Below are 20,152 nucleotides of genomic sequence, written 5' to 3' on the forward strand. Positions count from 1 at the left end.
GAGGCCCACATACCGCAAAAAAAAAAAAATTTAATTTAATTTAAAAAGAAAAGAAATAGAAAAGTGTGCTTTAACGTCATCATTTTCTCTTTGTGTTTGAGCAACTCTGCCAAAATTATTCGAATAGTAGAGCTTTGAAATCCATTCTGAAGTCTTCCATAAGCAGGGGAAAAAAAAAAAAAACCCTCAAATACTCAAAACAGAGATGACAGACACGGTTTTTTATAGTTGGTTGAGTGGGTTCTGCTTTTGTTTGGGGGACAAGAAGAAATAAGCCGTAGGAAGAAAAAATTGAAAGTTTTGCCAAGCACAAGAAGCCAGTTTACTGTTTCCTTCTCTTCTTTCTCTCTCATGTGAGTGAAAGGGACTGGAATGAGACCAGAGGAGTAGATGTCTGGACTCTTAAAAATTCTTAGGCTGAAGTTTCCAGTCTTCTGAACAAACCTAGCAAATCAACTGTGATATTGTTGATATATAGCACCCCCATCACATTAGAGGCCACACATTTGGAAACAGGAAGTCTTCCTTGCTTTCTTTTATTTCTCTTTCTACATTTCAGTCATCACCACCATGCTTGCTGAGCCCCCTTAGGCCCTACCATGCCCCCATCATGCTCACCTTTAGCCTCCTCTCTTACACGAATTCCCCCAAAGTCTCAAAACTCTACTGAGTTATTTCTCTCAAAGTGACCAATATCCCTCAGTATTCCTCCCACCTCAGTAATGCCCAAGTCCCATCCCTTTCCCACTCTCCCCACCTCCCCAGAGAGTGCTGATTTCATTATGATAGTACAAATACTGAAGAGGATGTAAATTTAAATGTTTAATTCATTTACAAAATATTATCGAAAGCCTAATATGTGCCAAGGAGATATACACAGCAGAAACCAAATGAAATATAAACCTATATGAATTTCCTTCTGGTGGAATATGTGGTGTTATTTTTAATCTTTAGGTGAACAAGGTCAGTGTGTTTCTTACTACTGAAAACCAACAGAATCCACACGGCTTGATAACAGATAAATTCTCATTCATATCTCTCCTGCCCATCATTCTCCAAATTCCTTCCAACTATTTCAGGTAGCTGTGCTATATACCACATTGCCTCGGCAAAAAAAAAAAAAAAAAAAAAGTATTACTGGAGGCCAGAACAGAAAATGTCACAATGTCCAATAACTATTTGAAACTATGACTACAAAGGCCCCCTATAAACAGGCTATTGTTGTTCTGAAAATTTACTGTGTTTTTTGTTTAGTTTTTTGAACATACTACAATTTGGTAGTACAGCATTTGGTATAACTTAGTAAGAAAGGTAAACCACTAAGGCCTTCTTGGTTTTTCTCAAATAATTAAAGCCTGGTCTTTGTAGGCATCTGTTGGTCTGAAAAAAATATTTTATAAGATGTAAAATATTAAATTCATATCGCTTTAGCTACCCAGAACGAAAGGCCACCTGCTGAGATTTAGACAGTAGCAATATTACATTGTACTTATTAGCAAAACTCAGTGTCATTCTTTCTACCTTCAAAGACTGTGGCTCTAGAGAAAATAATTCCATATTTATTACTGTTAAAATCCTAACACCTGCCCCTCAGATTTAAGTCTGTTACATTGTTTTTAAAAAACTGAAGTAAAAATGACATCTTGGAGACTGGTATGTAACTATAGTTATTTATGCTACAGTATATTTTTCTAAGTCGGGAATACTCTGGTAAAGTTACTATTTGACCCGTTTAAACATACCAGACAGTTAGCAGAGTGGTGCAGCAGTGTGCTGGGCCCTTAAACATACTAGCAAATAAAACAAGAGTAGAGGAGAAAAGACATGACAATGCAATTTTCTGGCCAACTCTTGAAGAAGAAGGTGGCAGCATCATTGCTTAGTGTACTGCATTACACTTTTAAAGCACTCAATAGGTATTTGCTGAAAAACAAATACAATTCTTGACAACTGCACGCACCCCAGATCAAAACAGGAATAGCTAATATATCAGTTTCATAAAAGGTATACATTTTATAATTTAACTTAAAAGATATCCAAAACATTATATATTTTTAAAAATCAAGAGGTCACATGTAAACTATCCCTAAAAAAGTGTTATTTCAAAATCATTAAGATCTAATTTGAATATACTTTCCAGACTTTGCTAAGTCTAAAGAAAAAAAAAAACTCACCTCCCATTTTTCAGAAGCACTATTTCCACGTTCTCCTGTTCCAATGAGATACAATCTTCCAGTTCCATCTGACAAGGTAACCCAAGTAGAAGATGTGAAATGCATGGATGCGCAAAGGCGATTGTCATATGCTATCAAATCTGTAGGAAGTCGAAACACCTCTCGTGGTTTTCCTAAGGCAGTGTCCTAAAAAGAAGCCAAACATTATAAATGAATCCCTCCCTCTCCGTGACCCATACAGACACAGAATAAATATCTTCAGTGCACTGGTTACGCTTCTCTTCAAGAGTAGGTGCCTAATTCCCCTGCCTTTCAGTGTGAGCTGTCCCACTGACTCACTTCTAAGAAATAAAAGTGATGGTATGTGACTTCTCGGACTCGGTCATAAAAGACTTTACATCTTCTATCTTGCTTTCTCTTGGATTGCACATGGCAGACACACATGAGGAGGAAGTGAGGGCTCCTGACAAAAACCAGCACCCTGTGAGTGAATCATTTTGGGAGTGTACACTTTAGCCCTAGTCAAGCCTTCAGATCACTGCAGTCTTGGCTGACACCTTGGCTACATTCTCTTGAGAAACCCTGGAACAGAACCACCCAGCTAAGCCACTCTGATTTCTCACTGAAACTGTGAGATGACAAACATTTGTTTCAAGTCACTAAACTCTGAAGTAAGTTGTTACATAGCAATATGGCAGGTAACTAATTCAATGCAATAATCTAGTCTTCATTCTTCTAAGTTTAAAATTAATGACCAGTATTTTTAACTAATTGGAAATACTGCATCATGTTCTAAATGCCTACACGGACATTCCTGTGGTATGAAAATGCTATATTATGCTATTAACAACTTGGGTTTTTGTTGACACATTTTTATTGTGTATATGTCCTTACAATATAAAGTTGTAAGATGGATTACACATCATTAAAATGTTTTACAAGAAAATATATAAAAAGGGCTACAACTGAGAAAATAAACTTCCTCTCATACACCAAACTGTATTCAATTCAATTAATTTTTCTAAATTAATTAATTTATTTAGTTTTGGCTGTGTTGGGTCTTCATTTCTGTGCGAGGGCTTTCTCTAGTTGTGGCAAGCGGGGGCCACTCTTCATCGCGGTATGCAGGCCTCTCACTATCGCAGCCTCTCTTGTTGCGGAGCACAGGCTCCAGACGCGCAGGCTCAGTAGTTGTGGCTCACGGGCCTCGTTGCTCCGCGGCATGTGGGATCTTCCCAGACCAGGGCTCGAACCCATGTCCCCTGCATTAGCAGGCAGATTCTCAACCACTGCACCACCAGGGAAGTCCCAATTAATTTTTTTTAAATTAATTTATTTAATTTATTTTCAGCTGCGTTGGGTCTTCGTTGCTGCGCACAGGCTTTCTCTAGTTGCGGTGAGCAGGAGCCACTCTTTGTTGCGGTGGCTTCTCTTGTTGCAGAGCACGGGCTCTAGTGCACAGGCTTCAGTAGTGTGGCTCGCGGGTTCTAGAGCGCAGGCTCAGTAGTTGTGGTGCACGAGCTTAGTTGCTCTGCAGCATGTGGGAATCTTCCCGCACCAGGGCTCGAACCCGTGTCCCCTGCATTGGCAGGCAGATTCTTAACCACTGTGCCACCAGGGAAGCCCTCAATTAATTTTTTATTGTCGTTTTAGTTTTTAGTTAACAGGTTTTCCTGCAGTACAAAAATAATCCTTGATTCATGTATTTCATTCCCTGCTCCTAGAACTGTTTAGATCAATATATGTACATATTAAAAAAATTTAAGTAAACTGTATCCTTATTAGCCTCAAATTTTTTAGTGACCCACTGTTTCTTTCTAAAGCATGCAATTTTCTTTAAAACAGCAACTTTCCTTCTTTTTGTACTCATATTTTACTGATTTACATAATATTGCATTAAATAATGAAAATGCAATGACAAACACAGCTGGCATAAAGTTTTTAGAATGACAAAATCTGGGTATTAGTGATATAAAGCTCAACTAACAGAAACAGAATTGTAACAGCATAGTACTGAGTAGCCTACTGGCAATAAACATTAAGCTCACTGTGGTCTTCAGTCAGTATGTTATTCAAAGAGAATAGAGAATATCAGTTAATCCAGTTAGTTAAGTGAAGGGCAAGTGAGAGAAATTTTACTGCAGGCTGATGTCTACGTAGGCATTTAGAACATGATGTGGTATTTCCAATTATTGTGAAGGAAATGGACTAGTCAACAAATGATAGTGGAACACTAGGGATCTTTAGGAAAAAAATTACACAAAAATATTCTTTACTCCAGATGGATTAATAAAATAAATGTCTTAAGGGAAAAGTAAAATAACTGTGTTAGAAGATTAATAATGTTTTAATAATCTCAAGGTGGAGAAAGCCTTCCTATGTAAATAAAAGACATGTAGGAGGTAGGGAGAGAAATACTTGCCACAAATATAAAGAAGTACTAATATCTATAACATAAGAAGTAACCTTAAAACTCAACAAGAGAGACAAGGTTATTAAAAATATTTTAATGGGAAAAGAATACGAACAGGAAAACTATGGTTTAAAAAAAATGAGCGAAATGCTCAAACTCACTAGTAAAAAAAATATATGATTAAAATAATAAGATATCTCTATTAGCCAGAAAAAAAAAATCTCAGTCTGTTAATGTCTATTCTTGGCTAAGGTGCCCTGTTTGTGGGAACAGAAATAAGTATAGGCTTTCAGCAATGATTATAAATCAAATTTTACGATGCATTATATACCATTTAATATAATTCCACTTCTAGGAATTTATATTATAAGAATACTTGCACATGTACACTAAGATCCATATAACGAGAATGTTTATTTTAATGATGAAAATGAAAAACTGTGTCAATAAAAACTAAGATACAACCTAGCTGTTTATCAGCAGTAAGTAAGAAAATAGCAGCCCTTGACATCCCAGTGCTAGCCTGGCAGTATCAGCTAGGCCTTGGTTTTGCTATGAGCTGGTGACACTAACAGCTATGATCTCCTGATGAACATAAACAATTTCACAGAACATCATCATCAGACAAGGCCACTGTGTGACCTCTGTTACCATAATAGAACAATACAAAAACAGCATCACCCTGTAATGGTATCTGAACACAGATAAAACATAAACGTTGTCAAAGCTACAAACAGGACCCTAATCCATGCCAATATTACTAACCACAGCTTGAGCCTTGGCCCAGTCTTTTTCCCTCCCTCTGGATAAGACTTATTAAGATATCCATCATGGAATTATCCAGTTTCCTAACAGTATCCAATCCAGAGCAAAGCCCCAGTCTCTTAAATCCTCCCCCAAAATCATCTAATATAAGCTCAATCCTACAATAAGTCCTTTCTAACATCTTCTGAAATATCCTATGGTGTCGCATGGTGTGCATTCTCCTCTGCTGCAAAAAGTAATAAATCCAATGTGTTCAACTATAGATGTGTACCTGGCATCTTTGTCTGGAGAGCATTGGAAGAGGAATGGTTAACTGTGGAATAATCATCCTTTGGAATACCAAATAACTGTTAAATATACTGAAGTAGATTTACGATACATCAAAAAGACCACCAAGATAATAACTGGGAAAAAAGATGCAGAATATGTATAAATCCATGTATGTTGAAACAAACATTGTGATATGACAGCACAGGGTAAGCTGTAGACAGACACGTGCTATTCTGTTAATAGCGTTTACTATTAGGAAAATGAGATCAAAGTGCAACTGGTGGTAAGGGAGATTGGGGGTAAAGAAGAACTTTCCATTACTGCTTCAAATACATTGCTTGACTGTTTTTTCCATATTGAATAATTTACGTGTGATATACATAATTAAAGGATGTGAATAAGATAAAATAAAATGGAACTTCTTCCTCAGAATAGTTGTTTCAAAGTAAAAGTTTCTAGTGGTCTCCTCCACTACATGCTCTTCACTATGTCTAATCTAGGGAAGCATTATTAGGAAGCCACTATTCTTCATTTCATGTTCAATTATAAAGGTGGTTTTAAGCCATCTTCTTTTAAATACAAGGTTCCACATAACTGAGATTGCTAGGCACCTAATTATCAGATAAATGAGTGCGATATCTAGTAGAATGATTAAGATATTCAAGTTTATAAATGTGACGCCAAAATTAATTAAATTAAAATGCAAAAGAAAACATACAGTATCTCAAAGTTATATGATAGTTTATGTGAAAGAACCTAAATGTTCCTGATTTTTGAAACCTAATTCTCAAAGAGTACACTGTAATTTTAAATGGACTGTACTAATAAAATATTTTCTTGTGTAAATTAGAGTATTACATTATTTCTGAATAACCTTCAATAACAGTTTTACAGTGTTCTAATAATAAAGCTTTATGTAATTAGCATCTATAATGTCCTGGTCCCACCCAATCATTTTCTTCCTCCAGTCAAAAAAAAAAATTAACGTAACTACGTTCAAAGCTGCTGAAAATCATTCTAACATTTCACAAGTGAATTGCAAAAGAATTAAAATTTCATTGATAAATGGAGCACTTATTGAATGACTACAATATACAGTATTGTATTAAATAAGTGCTTTGACTTTTTGCCATCTCATTTAATTATTTCCAAACCCTATGAAGTTGAAATTATTATTCCACTTTAAGAAGATAAAGAACTCTGTTCAAAAAGATTAAATAATTTGCCTGGAATTCCAGTGCTAGAAAATGGCAGGGCCAGTATTCAAATCTTGGTTGACCACACTCCAAAAGTTGGTCTTTCCTGTATTCCACACTTTCTTGAGAAGAAACCAATTCTCAAGTTTTTCTAAACAAATGATACCCCAGAACTCAATGCAACTTATAGAATAACTCCCCACCCCGCCAAAAAAAAACCCTAATATGAACGAAACTACCATATTCAGTTTTTCTTTCAGGTTAATATATTATGCAGTATTTTAATCAGATTCCTGAGTCAACAAAACATAATACAAAAATCTCAATGTCCACATATTGTATATAAATGACACTAAACAGTAAATAAGTACTGTTTTCATAAACTGTACATATTTATGAAAACATCTCAAAACCATTTGGGGATCTCTTAGTTACAGCTACAAGGAGACAAGCTCTGAACTAACAAAGCATTTTTCTAATACATGTGTATTTACAGAAAACACTACTCAAGTTTAAAAAACTGGTCAAGCTAAATTAAATACGGATGCCATTTACTAGTATTATTAGACACTGACATTTAAAAATTTGCCCTTTTAAAAGGGAGTGATCTTTTTCTGGAGAAAGGCTTTTATCACTAATAACTATTAACTTTATATGGAAGAAAAAAGAAGTCTTCCTTTTTCCTTCTTCTGCCCCCACCCTTTTTTTTTTTTTTTTTTTGCTAAAGCTTTAAGGAAGGGTGTTTTAAATTAATTGCAATTTGACTGAGTCATGTCTTTATGTACCACAAAGCTTTCAATAATGCATTAAGCACACACAGTTCCAAGAACTTACTCCACTCGTTTTTCTTTAACCAGGTAAATTACTGGCTCCCTGTTAATAAATTCAGCTGTAGAAAATAAGCTAGATTCAGGTGTAGATAAGAACATACTGGCATACAACTGAGCTGGACTAACAAGCAACCTCACAAATCCATGCTTCAAATGGAATCCAGCAACTCTCCTCTCCATTTTTACATGAAATTTAAAGAGGCACCACAAGATGACGCTCTTCTTTAGTAGCAAAGACATGCGTTTTTCAGATAAACGGAAAAATAATTAGGACAGAATTAATCCTGTAAATATTAAGACAGAACATATTACTTTAAAATAAGCCCTAATATAATAATAAAATGACAAAATAATAAAGAACCAAATTTTAAAACACAATTTTTTTTCTTTCCTAAGGAATTTTCTACTTCCTAAATGTACTTCCTCCCAATTGACATTTCTCTAAAATTAACAATTGTAAACCACAAGTTAGACTGACTTAGAAGTATAATGCCTCTATAAACCTGTGTGTTGAACTGCTGCCACCTGCTGGCTCCTGACAAAATCTAACAGTCAAGCAACTTGCGGATTTCCTTTCTTGGGCCCTATAGCCTTCATCTTGACCACAATAGTGTTTAGCCCAGATTAACATGGATGGTCATTTTTGTAAATCAGCCACAAGAAAAGAACCTCTCTGGGATTTGTGAATGTGTGCCTTTGACTCAAAAAAAAAAAAAATCAGACAATAAAATGTATATTAGAACTGTTTTCTGCTTTAAAAAATGTCAGTGAGTATCTAGCAGCCAATACTCTCCACCTGCCCCCAATACAGTTCAAAGAGCAAGTCAATTTCCTTTGTTGCTGATCAGAAAAATAATAACAGATTATTCCCATCTGAAACTATTCCAGTTCCAGAAAGCTCTCCAATTCAAGGAAGCCAGCAAAAAACTTTAATCAAAATCTGACAGATATCAACAAAATCAAAACCAAAAACCAATATAACTTGTGAAAACAAATACAAATATTACAAATGTCAGCAAATAGAAACCAATAATGTATCAAAAGAATAACACACTCTAACCAAAAATAATTTATTCCAGGAACTTAAGGAATTATGAAATTAAGGAATTTTAAAACTACAATATATCAATTTAATTCACTACACTGATAAATTAATAAAAGGCACACAACCATTAACAATAGGTGGGTTCTGAAAAGGCATGCAATAAAATTCAGCAGGCATAATAAAAACATTAAACAGAAACAGAAACTCAAAGAAGCAACTTTAGAACAATAAAAGCTATTTATCTAAAACTGACAATGTGTATTCTCTTAAGTAATTTTAAAAGCCATTACAATTAAAATCAAAAGCTAAACAGAGATACTTGCAGTCCACATTATTATTCAACATTGTCTCAGAGGTTCTATCTACTAACCTCAATAAGACAAAAATGAAATGACACAGGAATGTTATTTCTACTTTCATAAATACTGGAAAAGGAGAGATAAAACCATTTCCTTTTGCTAAGGATGGAACTGTCTATGTACTTTGAAAACCTAAATGGGAGTAGGTAAAAATTACTGAATTGTCAAATAAGGTGACTGCTTATACAACAAATAGTCTTTATCAATAAGCATCTAGGAAAGAAAACAGATAAAACTATATTCTATTAATGAGGCAGAAACCATAAAATATTCAAGAATAAACTTAATAAGCATAAGATCAAGGGAAAACTATAAAACTCTTAAGGACATAAAAGAAGATCTAAATAAATGAAAGGACATACCATGTTCTTGGGTAAAAAAAAAAAAAAAGAAAAAAAAAAAGCCAATTCTCCCCAACAAAAAAAACTACCCACTCTAGCAAAAAACTGGAGATTTCTCTAATGAAAGTTTTAACTAGACTGACTCTGGCCATCAGACCTAGCTAAGTACAGGGGTAAAGGACGCCACTGAAAGAAAACAGAGGAATCAGCAAATCCCCACATATTAAAAGATGAGACTACAAACTCTTTTCTTTCCTTTGGATCCCAAAAAGCCACTATCAGGCCTTAATACTTCTCAGACAAGAAACCAGAGGACTCCTCTCTGAGGACACCTGCCAGCCCAGGAGATATAACTTACAAAAACTAACATTCAGGTCAGGGGATTCTCAAACATACAGTTGTCACTTAACAGTTGGGGAAAAAAAACAAAAAAGGTATATATAGGTATATGGTAGGTCTTTTTGATAGAGGATCTAATAAACTATTTTTAGAGTGTGTATTATGTCTTTTCGACTAAATAATTCAAGGACGTTGTAATCCAATTGCTAAAAAGAGAATACATATGAAGTGCTAAAAGAATTTAGGGATGAGAATGACAACTGAGAACTAGGAAAGAATGCACCTTGTAGAAACTTTCCCAGAAGTCATGCATTCTAAATTATAGTTTCCTTATTGCTTTCTAAGAGGGGAAAAAAAAAAAAACTTTACAATTTTACCAGGAAACTAAACAAATTTAAATGTACACTATAATTAGGAAGATGTACACTGCTTTGAACATGTACAAACATACAAAAGAGGTTGTTATTTCAATGTCAAGTTCAAATTGGGGAAGAGAGGGAAGAAAGCTGTTCATATTCTACTGTAAATTAATAAACTGGAAGAGACTTTACTTTGTATACTGCAGCATTCCCAGTGCCTACAATAATGCATAACATATAGCAAGTATTCAATAAACATTTTGAATGTCGAATGAATAGTATTAAATTAGACTACGTGACTGAGTTAGGCTCCATAAGTCAATATTCTTAAAGAATATCAGATTTTAGATTTGTCTTTCTAAACAAAACATAATGGAATCTTAGAAAAAAAGTAAAAGCCCTTAAATTTAAAACACACAATAAAATGCTAACTATGCATATGCAGAGTATGGATGTGTATGACCATGTATGGGCAATATAGCACACATGTATGTCTATAGGGCATCTGGCTGTGTGCATACACTATCCAGTATATAGTGTATACAGAGTGTATGTATATTTAGTGTCTTTAATGAGTCAATAGACAGGCAGAGAGACTAAACCAAATAAGGAACTATAACAAATTATTCTAAGGTGTCCACAGAAGCTAGACAATAGGACAGGAAAAGGAATCAAAGACATATTAGTCTTTGCTCTGATTCATGTCAAGTAAGCTATCAAATAAAATTATTTTGAGATAGCCTCACCCACCAGAGGGCAGACAGCAGAAGCAAGAAGAACTATAATCCTGCAGCCTGTGGAACAAAAACCACATTCACAGAAAGATAGACAAGATGAAAAGGCAGAGGGCTATGTACCAGATGAAGTAACAAGATAAAACCCCAGAAAAACAACTAAATTAAGTGGAGATAGGCAACCTTCCAGAAACAGAATTCAGAATAATGATAGTGAAGATGATCCAGGACCTCGGAAAAGGAATGGAGGCAAAGATCGAGAACATGCAAGAAATGTTTAACAAAGACCTAGAAGAATTAAAGAACAAACAAATAGAGATGAACAATACAATAACTGAAATGAAAACCACACTAGAAGGAATCAATAGCAGAATAACTGAGACAGAAGAATGGATAAGTGACCTGGAAGACAGAATGGTGGAATTCACTGCTGTGGAACAGAATCAAGAAAAAAGAATGAAAAGAAATGAAGACAGCCTAGGAGACCTCTGGGACAACATTAAATGCAACAACGTTCACATTATAGGGGTCCCAGAGGAGAAGAGAGAGAGAGAAAGGACCTGAGAAAATATTTGAAGAGATTATAGTCGAAAACTTCCCTAACATGGGAAAGGAAATAGCCACCCAAGTCCAGGAAGCACAGAGAGTCCCATACAGGATAAACCCAAAGAGAAACACACCAAGACACACAGTAGTCAAACTGACAAAAATTAAAGACAAAGAAAAATAACTGAAAGCAGCAAGGGAAAAATGACAACCTACAAGGGAACTCCCATAATGTTAACAGCTGATTTCTCAGCAGAAACTCTACAAGCCAGAAGGGAGTGGCATGATATACTTAAAGTGATGAAAGGGAAGAACCTACAACCAAGATTACTCTATGAGGCAAGGATCTCATTCAGATTTGATGGAGAAATCAAAAGCTTTACAGGGCCTCCCTGGTGGCGCAGTGGTTGAGAGTCCGCCTGCCGATGCAGGGGATACGGGTTCGTGTCCCGGTCTGGGAGGATCCCATATGCCGCGGAGCGGCTGGGCCCGTGAGCCATGGCCGCTGAGCCTGCGCATCCGGAGCCTGTGCTCCGCAACGGGAGAGGCCACAACAGTGAGAGGCCCGCGTACCGCAAAAAAAAAAAAAAAAAAAAGCTTTACAGACAAGCAAAAGCGAAGAGAATTCAGCACCACCAAACCAGCTCTACAACAAATGATAAAGGAACTTCTCTAAGTGGGAAACACAAGAGAAGAAAAGGACCTACAAAAACAAACCCAAAACAGTGAAGAAAATGGTAATAGGAACATACATATCGATAATTACCTTAAACGTGAATGGATTAAATGCTCCAATCAAAAGACACAGGCTTGCTGAATGGATACAAAAACAAGACCCAGGGACTTCCCTGGTGGCACAGTGGTTGAGAGTCCGCCTGCCAATGCAGGGGACATGGGTTCATGTCCCGATCTGGGAGGATCCCACACGCCGCGGAGCAGCTGGGCCCGTGAGCCACGGCAGCTGAGCCTCCGTGTCCAGAGCCTGTGCTCCGCAACAGGAGGGGCCACAGCAGTGAGAGGCCTGCGTGCCTCAAAAAAAAAAAAAACAAAAAAACACAAGACCCATAAATATGCTGTCTAGGGGGCTTCCCTGGTGGCGCAGTGGTTGAGAGTCTGCCTGCTGATGCAGGGGATGCGGGTTCATGCCCCAGTCCGGGAGGATCCCATGTGCCGCGGAGAGGCTGGGCCCGTGAGCCATGGCCGCTAAGCCTGTGCGTCCGGAGCCTGTGCTCGGCATCGGGAGTGGGCCACAACAGTGAGAGGCCTGTCTACCGCAAAAAAAAAAAAAAAAAAAAAAAAAATGCTGGATACAAGAGACCCACTTCAGACCTAGGGACACATACAGACTGAAAGTGAGGGGATGGAAAAAGATATTCCATGCAAATGGAATCAAAAGAAAGCTGGAGTAGCAATACTCATATCAGATAAAATAGACTTTGAAATAAAGAATGTTACAAGAGACAAGGAAGGACACTACATAATGATCAAGGGATCAATCCAAGAAGAAGCTGTAACAATTATAAATATATATACACACAACATAGGAGCACCTCAATACATAAGGCAACTGCTAACAGCTATAAAAGAGGAAATCGACAATAACTCAATAATAGTGCGGGACTTTAACACCTCACTTACACCAATGGACAGATCATCCAAAATGAAAATAAATAAGGAAACAGAACCTTTAAATGACACAATAGACCACATAGATTTAATTGATATTTATAGGACATTCCATCCAAAAACAGCAGATTACACTTTCTTCTCAAGTGCGCACGGAACATTCTCCAGGATAGATCAAATCTTGGGTCACAAATCAAGCCTCAGTAAATTTAAGAAAATTGAAGTCATACCAAGCATCTTTTCTGACCACAATGCTATGAGATCAGAAATGAATTACATGGAAAAAAAAGGTAAAAAACACAAAGACATTACTAAATAACCAACAGATCACTGAAGCAATCAAAGAGGAAATCAAAAAATACCAAGACAAATGACAATGAAAACACGACCATCCAAAACCTATGGGATGCAGCAAAAGGAGTTCTAAGAGGGAAGTTTATAGCTATACAAGCCTACCTCAAGAAACAAGAAAAATCCCAGATAAACAATCTAAACTTACACCTAAAGGAACTAGAGAAAGACGAACAAACAAAACCCAAAGTTAGCAGAAGGAAAGAAATCATAAAGATCGGAGCAGAAATAAATGAAACAGAAACAAAGAAAACAATAGCAAAGATCAATAAAACTAAAAGCTGGTTCTTTGAGAAGATAAACAAAATTGATAAACCATTAGCCAGACTTATCAAGAAAAAGAGGGAGAGGACTCAAATCAATAAGATTAGAAATGAAAAAGGAGAAGTTACAACAGACACCGCCGAAATACAAAGCATCCTAAGAGACCACTACAAGCAACTCTATGCCAATAAAATGGACAACGTGGAAGAAATGGACAAATTCTTAGAAAGGTATAACCTTCCAAAACTGAACCAGGAAGACATAGAAAATATGAACAGACCAATCACAAGTAATGAAATTGGAACTGTGATTAAAAATCTTTCAACAAACAATGGCTTCACAGGTGAATTCTATCAAACATTTAGAGAAGAGCTAACCCCCATCCTTCTCAAACTCTTCCAAAAAATTGCAGAGGAAGGAACATTACCAAACACATTCTATGAGGCCACCATCACCCTGATACCAAAACCAGACAAAGATACTACAAAAAAAAGAAACTTACAGACCAATATCACTGATGAATATAGATGCAAAAATCCTCAACAAAAGACTAGCAAACAGGGCTTCCCTGGTGGCGCAGTGGTTGAGAGTCCGCCTGCCGATGCAGGGGACGCGGGTTCGTGCCCCGGTCCGGGAAGATCCCACATGCCGCGGAGCGGCTGGGCCCGTGAGCCATGGCCGATGAGCCTGCGCGTCCGGAGCCTGCGCATCCGGAGCCTGTGCTCCGCAACGGGAGAGGCCACAACAGTGAGAGGCCCGTGTACCGCAAAAAAAAAAAAAAAAAAAAAAAAAAAAAAAAAGACTAGCAAACAGAATGCAACAACACATTCAAAGGATCATACACCATGACAAAGTGGGATTTATCCCAGGGATGCAAGGATCCTCCAATCTATGCAAATCAATCAATGCAATACACCATATCAACAAATTGAAGAAGAAAAACCATATGATCATCTCAATGGATGCAGAAAAAGCTTTTGACAAAATTCAACACGCATTTATGATAAAAACTCTCCAGAAAGTGGGCATAGAGGGAACGTACCTCAACATAATAAAGGCCATATATGACAAACCCAGAGCAAACATCATTCTCAATGGTGAAAAACTGAAAGCATTTCCTCTAAGATCAAGAACAAGACAAGGATGTCCACTGTCACCACTATTATTCAACATAGTTGTGGAAGTCCTAGCCATGGCAATCAGAGAAGAAAAATAAATAAAAGGAATAAAATTGGAAAAGAAGAAGTAAAACTGTCACTGTTTGCAGATGACATGATACTATATATACAGAATCCTAAAGATGCCACCAGAAAACTACTAGAGCTAATCAATGAATTTGGTAAAGTTGCAGGATACAAAATTAATGCACAGAAATCTCTGGCATTCCTATACACTAATGATGAAAAATTTGAAAGAGAAATTAAGGAAACACTCCCATTTACCATTGCAACAAAAAGATTAAAATACCTAGGAATAAACTTACCTAGGGAGACAGAAGACCTGTATGCAGAAAACTATAAGACACTGATGAAAGAAATTAGAGATGATACCAACAGATGGAGAGATATACCATGTTCTTGGATTGGAAGAATCAATATTGTGCAAATGACTATCCTACCCAAAGCAATCTACAGATTCAATGCAATCCCTATCAATTTACCAATGTCATTTTTTTATAGAACTAGAATAAAAAATCTTAAAATTTGTGTGGAGACACAAAAGACCCCGAATAGCCAAAGCAGTCTTGAAGGAAAAAAACAGAGGTGGAGGAATCAGACTCCCTGACTTCATACTATACTACAAAGCTACAGTAATCAAGACAATATGGTACTGGCACAAAAACAGAAACATAGATCAACGGAACAAGATAGAAAGCCCAGAGATAAACCCACACACCTATGGTCAACTAATCTATGACAAAGGAGGCAAGGATATACAAGGGAGAAAATACAGTCTCTTCAATAAGTGGTGCTGGGAAAACTGGACAGTTACATGTAAAAGAATGAAATTAGGACACTCCCTAACACCATACACAAAAATAAACTCAAAATTGATCAGAGGCCTAAATGTAAGACCAGACACTCTAAAACTCTTAGAGGAAAACATAGGAAGAACACTCTTTGACATAAATCACAGCAAGACCTTTTTTGATCCACCTCCTAGAGTAATGGAAATAAAAACAAAAATAAATAAATGGGACCTAATGAAACTTCAAAGCTTTTTGCACAGCAAAGGAAACCATAAACAAGACGAAAATACAACCCTCAGAATAGGAGAAAATATTTGCAAATGAATCAACAGACAAAGGATTAATCTCCAAAATATATGAACAGCTCATGCAGCTCAATATTAAAGAAACAAACAACCCAATCCAAAAATTGGCAGGAGACCTAAACAGACATTTCTCCAAAGAAGATATATAGATGGCCAAGAAGCACATGAAAAGCTGTTCAACATCACTAATTATGAGAGAAATGCAAATGAAAACTACAATGGGGTATCACCTCACACCAGTTAGAAGGGGCATCATCAGAAAATGTACAAACAACAAATGCTGGAGAGGGTGTGGAGAAAAGGGAACCCTCTTGTACTGTTGGTGGGAATGTAAATTGATACAGCCACTATGGAGAACAGTATGGAGGTTCCTTAAAAAACTAAAAATAGAATTACCATATGATCCAGCAATCCCACTACTAGGCATATACCCCGAGAAAACCATAATTCAAAAAGACACATGCACCCCAATGTTCATTGCAGCACTATTTACAATAGCCAGGTCATGGAAGCAACCTAAGTGCCCATCGACAGACGAATGGATAAAGAAGATGTGGTATATATATACTGTGGAATATTACTCAGCCATAAAAAGGAACAAAATTGGGTCATTTGTTGAGACGTGGATGGATCTAGAGACTGTCACAGAGAGTGAAGCAAGTCAGAAAGAGAAAAACAAATATCGTATATTAACGCATGTATGTGGAACCTAGAAAAATGGTACAGATGAACTGGTTTGCAAATCACATGAATGCATTATCTATTCTAAAATTACATATTAATAAGTGTGGATTTTGTCATAAAGGAAATATTTAAGGAATTTAAATGAGAAGTGATAAGATTAAACAAGCAAAGTGGATAGATTATTCTGTAGATGCAACACAAAGGAAAGCTGAAAGGAGCAGAGAGTAGTCAGGAAGCTACTGACAGACCACTGATTACTTAAAGCAAATACATTAACAATGTATTGTGGAGCTTACAACATATGAAGAAGTATAAAATGTATGACAATAGCTCAGAGGATCGAAAAGTAAAAGGAATTATAATATCATAAGATTTTTACATTTTTTAAAAGTGGAATAACATTAATTAGAGGCAAAGTAGGATAAATTAAGGATGAGTACTACAATCTCTACATTAACCATTAAAAATAATAACAATACAAACAGGTTTAAATAAAATGCCAAAAGAGAAAATTAAGTGGAATTTTAAGAAAAAAATTTTTAAAAAGAAAAACTGTGATAAATTAAAAAAAACAGGTAGGAAGAGAGACACAAAGGAACAAAAAGCAGATGGGACAAAATGGAAAGAATTAGCAAACAGTAACATAAACCCAACCATATCAGTAATGACATTAAATATAAATGTACTAAGCCAATTAAAGGACAAAGATTGTCATTCTGGATAAAAAACAAGACTCAACTATATGCTCTTTACAAGAGACACACTTTAAAAATAACAACACTGACAAACTCAAAGAAAAACGAAAGAAAAAGACAAATACTAATTAAACAACAAAAAAAAGCCAGGACAGCTATAATAATATCATAAGACTTCAAGACAAATTATTCCCAGAGCCCAGAGATAAAGAGGGATATTTTATAATGCTAAAAGGACATTGCATAGCAGACAAAACAATCCTACTGATAAAATGTCTGCACCCAATTAACATACTTAAAAATACATAAAGCAAAAATTAACTAAAAGGAAAAAACAGATAAATCCACTGTCATAGGATTAACTACTCACATAGAAAAAGCAGTTACATCAATATTGAGATATAAAACACATCAGAGTAGTTGCCTGTTGGTAAGAGTGGAGGGGAATAAGTAAATTTAAGTAACAGGAATAAGGGGAAAAATTAAAATTGAATTAAACAAAACGAAGCCTTACATAAACTGATGATAGGATTCCATATATTAAAGGTATGTGTACCTCAATTCTCTAGATATTAGATGAAAAGGGAAAATTAAGTAACAAATTTATTGGAAAATCCCTAGTATTACAAATTTTTTTCTTACCAGCATCACTGTTAAATTCATAATTCTTCCAAGGTTATCAACGTAATAGACACTGTCTTGATACCATGAATCACAGTGTAGGTAATTATACATTCCAAAAGCATGCATGTGTTCCAGTGTATACTGATCATCTCGAAGTTTTACTTCTGCCACAGCTGAAATATAAGAAAAATAAACAAACATCAAGAGTTCTGCCTCAGATTGTTCTTTTCTGCAGAACGCCAACAAGGCAAAAAAATCACAGAATACTAATTACCAAGGCCTCAGGACAATTCACTACATTTTCATTTCAAAAACAATTTCTGGGCCCCTACTAGGCACTGTGTGCAGAGGATAAACCGTAAGTAAAACAGACAAGGCGCCTGCCCTTACAGAACTCAGAATAGAGTGGCCAGAGGAGACAGAGCTCTTCATACCACGCTCTTATCCTTTAGGTACCTCTTCCTTGTAATTATAAATAAATAGAACAGAGAAATCAAAAATTGAAAGATTTCCTGTTTTCTGGGCAAATATTAAGTACACTTTATAAAGTGTGTGCTTTTGAAAATGCTCTACCTCTATCACCTCATTCATTTTTTACCACACATTAAGAAATAAAGAGAATGTTTTTATTATCCCATAAAATAATTATGGTAATAAATGTAAGTGCAAATGGTGACTTCTCTAATGCTATACAACATCTTTCCCAAGAGTAGAGAACAAAACAGTGATCATATCTGGAACAGAAACAAGGTTTCCTATTTAAAGAACAGTGTTTTTTCCACTAGGGCATTGGAAGCTTCCATAACTTTATTTTACTTTTCTCCAGCTTTATTGAGATGTAATTGGCGTATGACATTGTGTAAGTTTAAGGTACACAACATAATGATTTGATATATGTATTTATTGTGAAATGATTATCAAAATAAGTTTACTTAACACATCCATCACCTCATAGTTACAACTGTTCTTCTCGTTATAAGAACTTTTACGATCTACTCTTAGCTGCTTCCATAATTTTGTTTCCTTTTTATTTATTTATTTATTTATTTTATTTTTGGCTGCGTTGGGTCTTCATTGTTGCGCACGGGCCTTCTCTAGTTGTGGCAAGCGGGGGCTACTCTTCGTGGTGGTGCATGGGCTTCTCACTGAGGTGGCTTCTCTTGTTGCAGAGCACGGGCTCTAGGAGCGCAGGCCTCAGTAGTTGTGGCACGCGGGCTCAGTAGTCGTGGCGCACGGGCTTAGTTGCTCCGTGGCATGTGGGATCTTCCCAGACCAGGGCTCAAACCCTGGCGGATTCTTAACCACTGCGCCACCAGGGAAGTCCTGCTTCCGTAATTTTAAATCTGCCAAGCATGATCTCTGCCTCCCACTCCTCCTTCCCTTCTATGTAGAGAGACACTTATAGTTCAGGGCTGCCAGTGACCTAGAATTAATTTCTGCTCCAACACGAAATACATAAGTAGACTATGCTGGGCCAATACTTCACCTTAATTATGAAACTCACCTTATGTATTCTGATTGCAAGTATTTTCATCTTTTCTTCCCAAATGCTCACCTGTTCGTACTTCTATTACCTGCCTTGAGTCCTGGCTGACTTACATTTATTCATTCATTTATTCAGCAATTTATTTATTTATTTATTTATTTTTTTGTGGTACACGGGCCTCTCACTGTTGTGGCCTCTCCCGTTGCGGAGCACAGGCTCCGGACACGCAGGCTCAGCGGCCATGGCTCATGGGCCCAGCCGCTCCGTGGCATGTGGGATCCTCCCGGACCGGGGCACAAACCCGTGCCCCCTGCATCGGCAGGCGGACTCTCAACCACTGCACCACCAGGGAAGCCCAGCAAGTATTTTAATAGGCACAAATGATACAATGATGAGAAAAGAGCACAGAATCTACCTTTTTAACACTTATGATCCAGGGGGGAAATGGACGTTAGTCAAATAAATAAATATATAATTAAACTGTAATAAATGTTATAAAGAAACATTATTGGCTACTGTGAGAACAAATAACACTGGAAGCTGATCTACTTGGGGAGATTAAAAGAAGACTTAAAAAAATTTGAGCCAAGCTACAAAGGACAAGATAGAGTTAACTTAAGAAACATCCCTACACACACACACACACACACACACACACACACACACACACACACAACTTATCACAGGCAAAATGAGAGCAGGCGAAAGTAGAAGGAAACATTTGTGTTCAAAAAACTAAAAGTCAGCCAAACTGGCTAAAATACAGAGCAATAAGAA

General features: G+C 36.6%; 1 protein-coding gene across 1 annotated transcript in view; it reads right to left on the minus strand.

Moving 5' to 3' along the window:
• NUDCD1 (NudC domain containing 1) overlaps positions 1-20,152 on the minus strand; it is a gene marked incomplete at its 5' end in the record, with an annotated part of 84,233 nt that overhangs the window by 54,285 nt on the left and 9,796 nt on the right. The window contains 2 exons of the mRNA XM_079722702.1: positions 2,175-2,360; positions 17,908-18,062. Of these exons, the coding sequence (XP_079578828.1) occupies positions 2,175-2,360; positions 17,908-18,062 (341 nt within the window). The remainder of the gene's footprint in view (positions 1-2,174; positions 2,361-17,907; positions 18,063-20,152) is intronic.

Source organism: Hyperoodon ampullatus (assembly GCF_949752795.1).
Source record: "Hyperoodon ampullatus genome assembly, chromosome: 17".
Lineage (NCBI taxonomy): Eukaryota > Metazoa > Chordata > Mammalia > Artiodactyla > Ziphiidae > Hyperoodon > Hyperoodon ampullatus.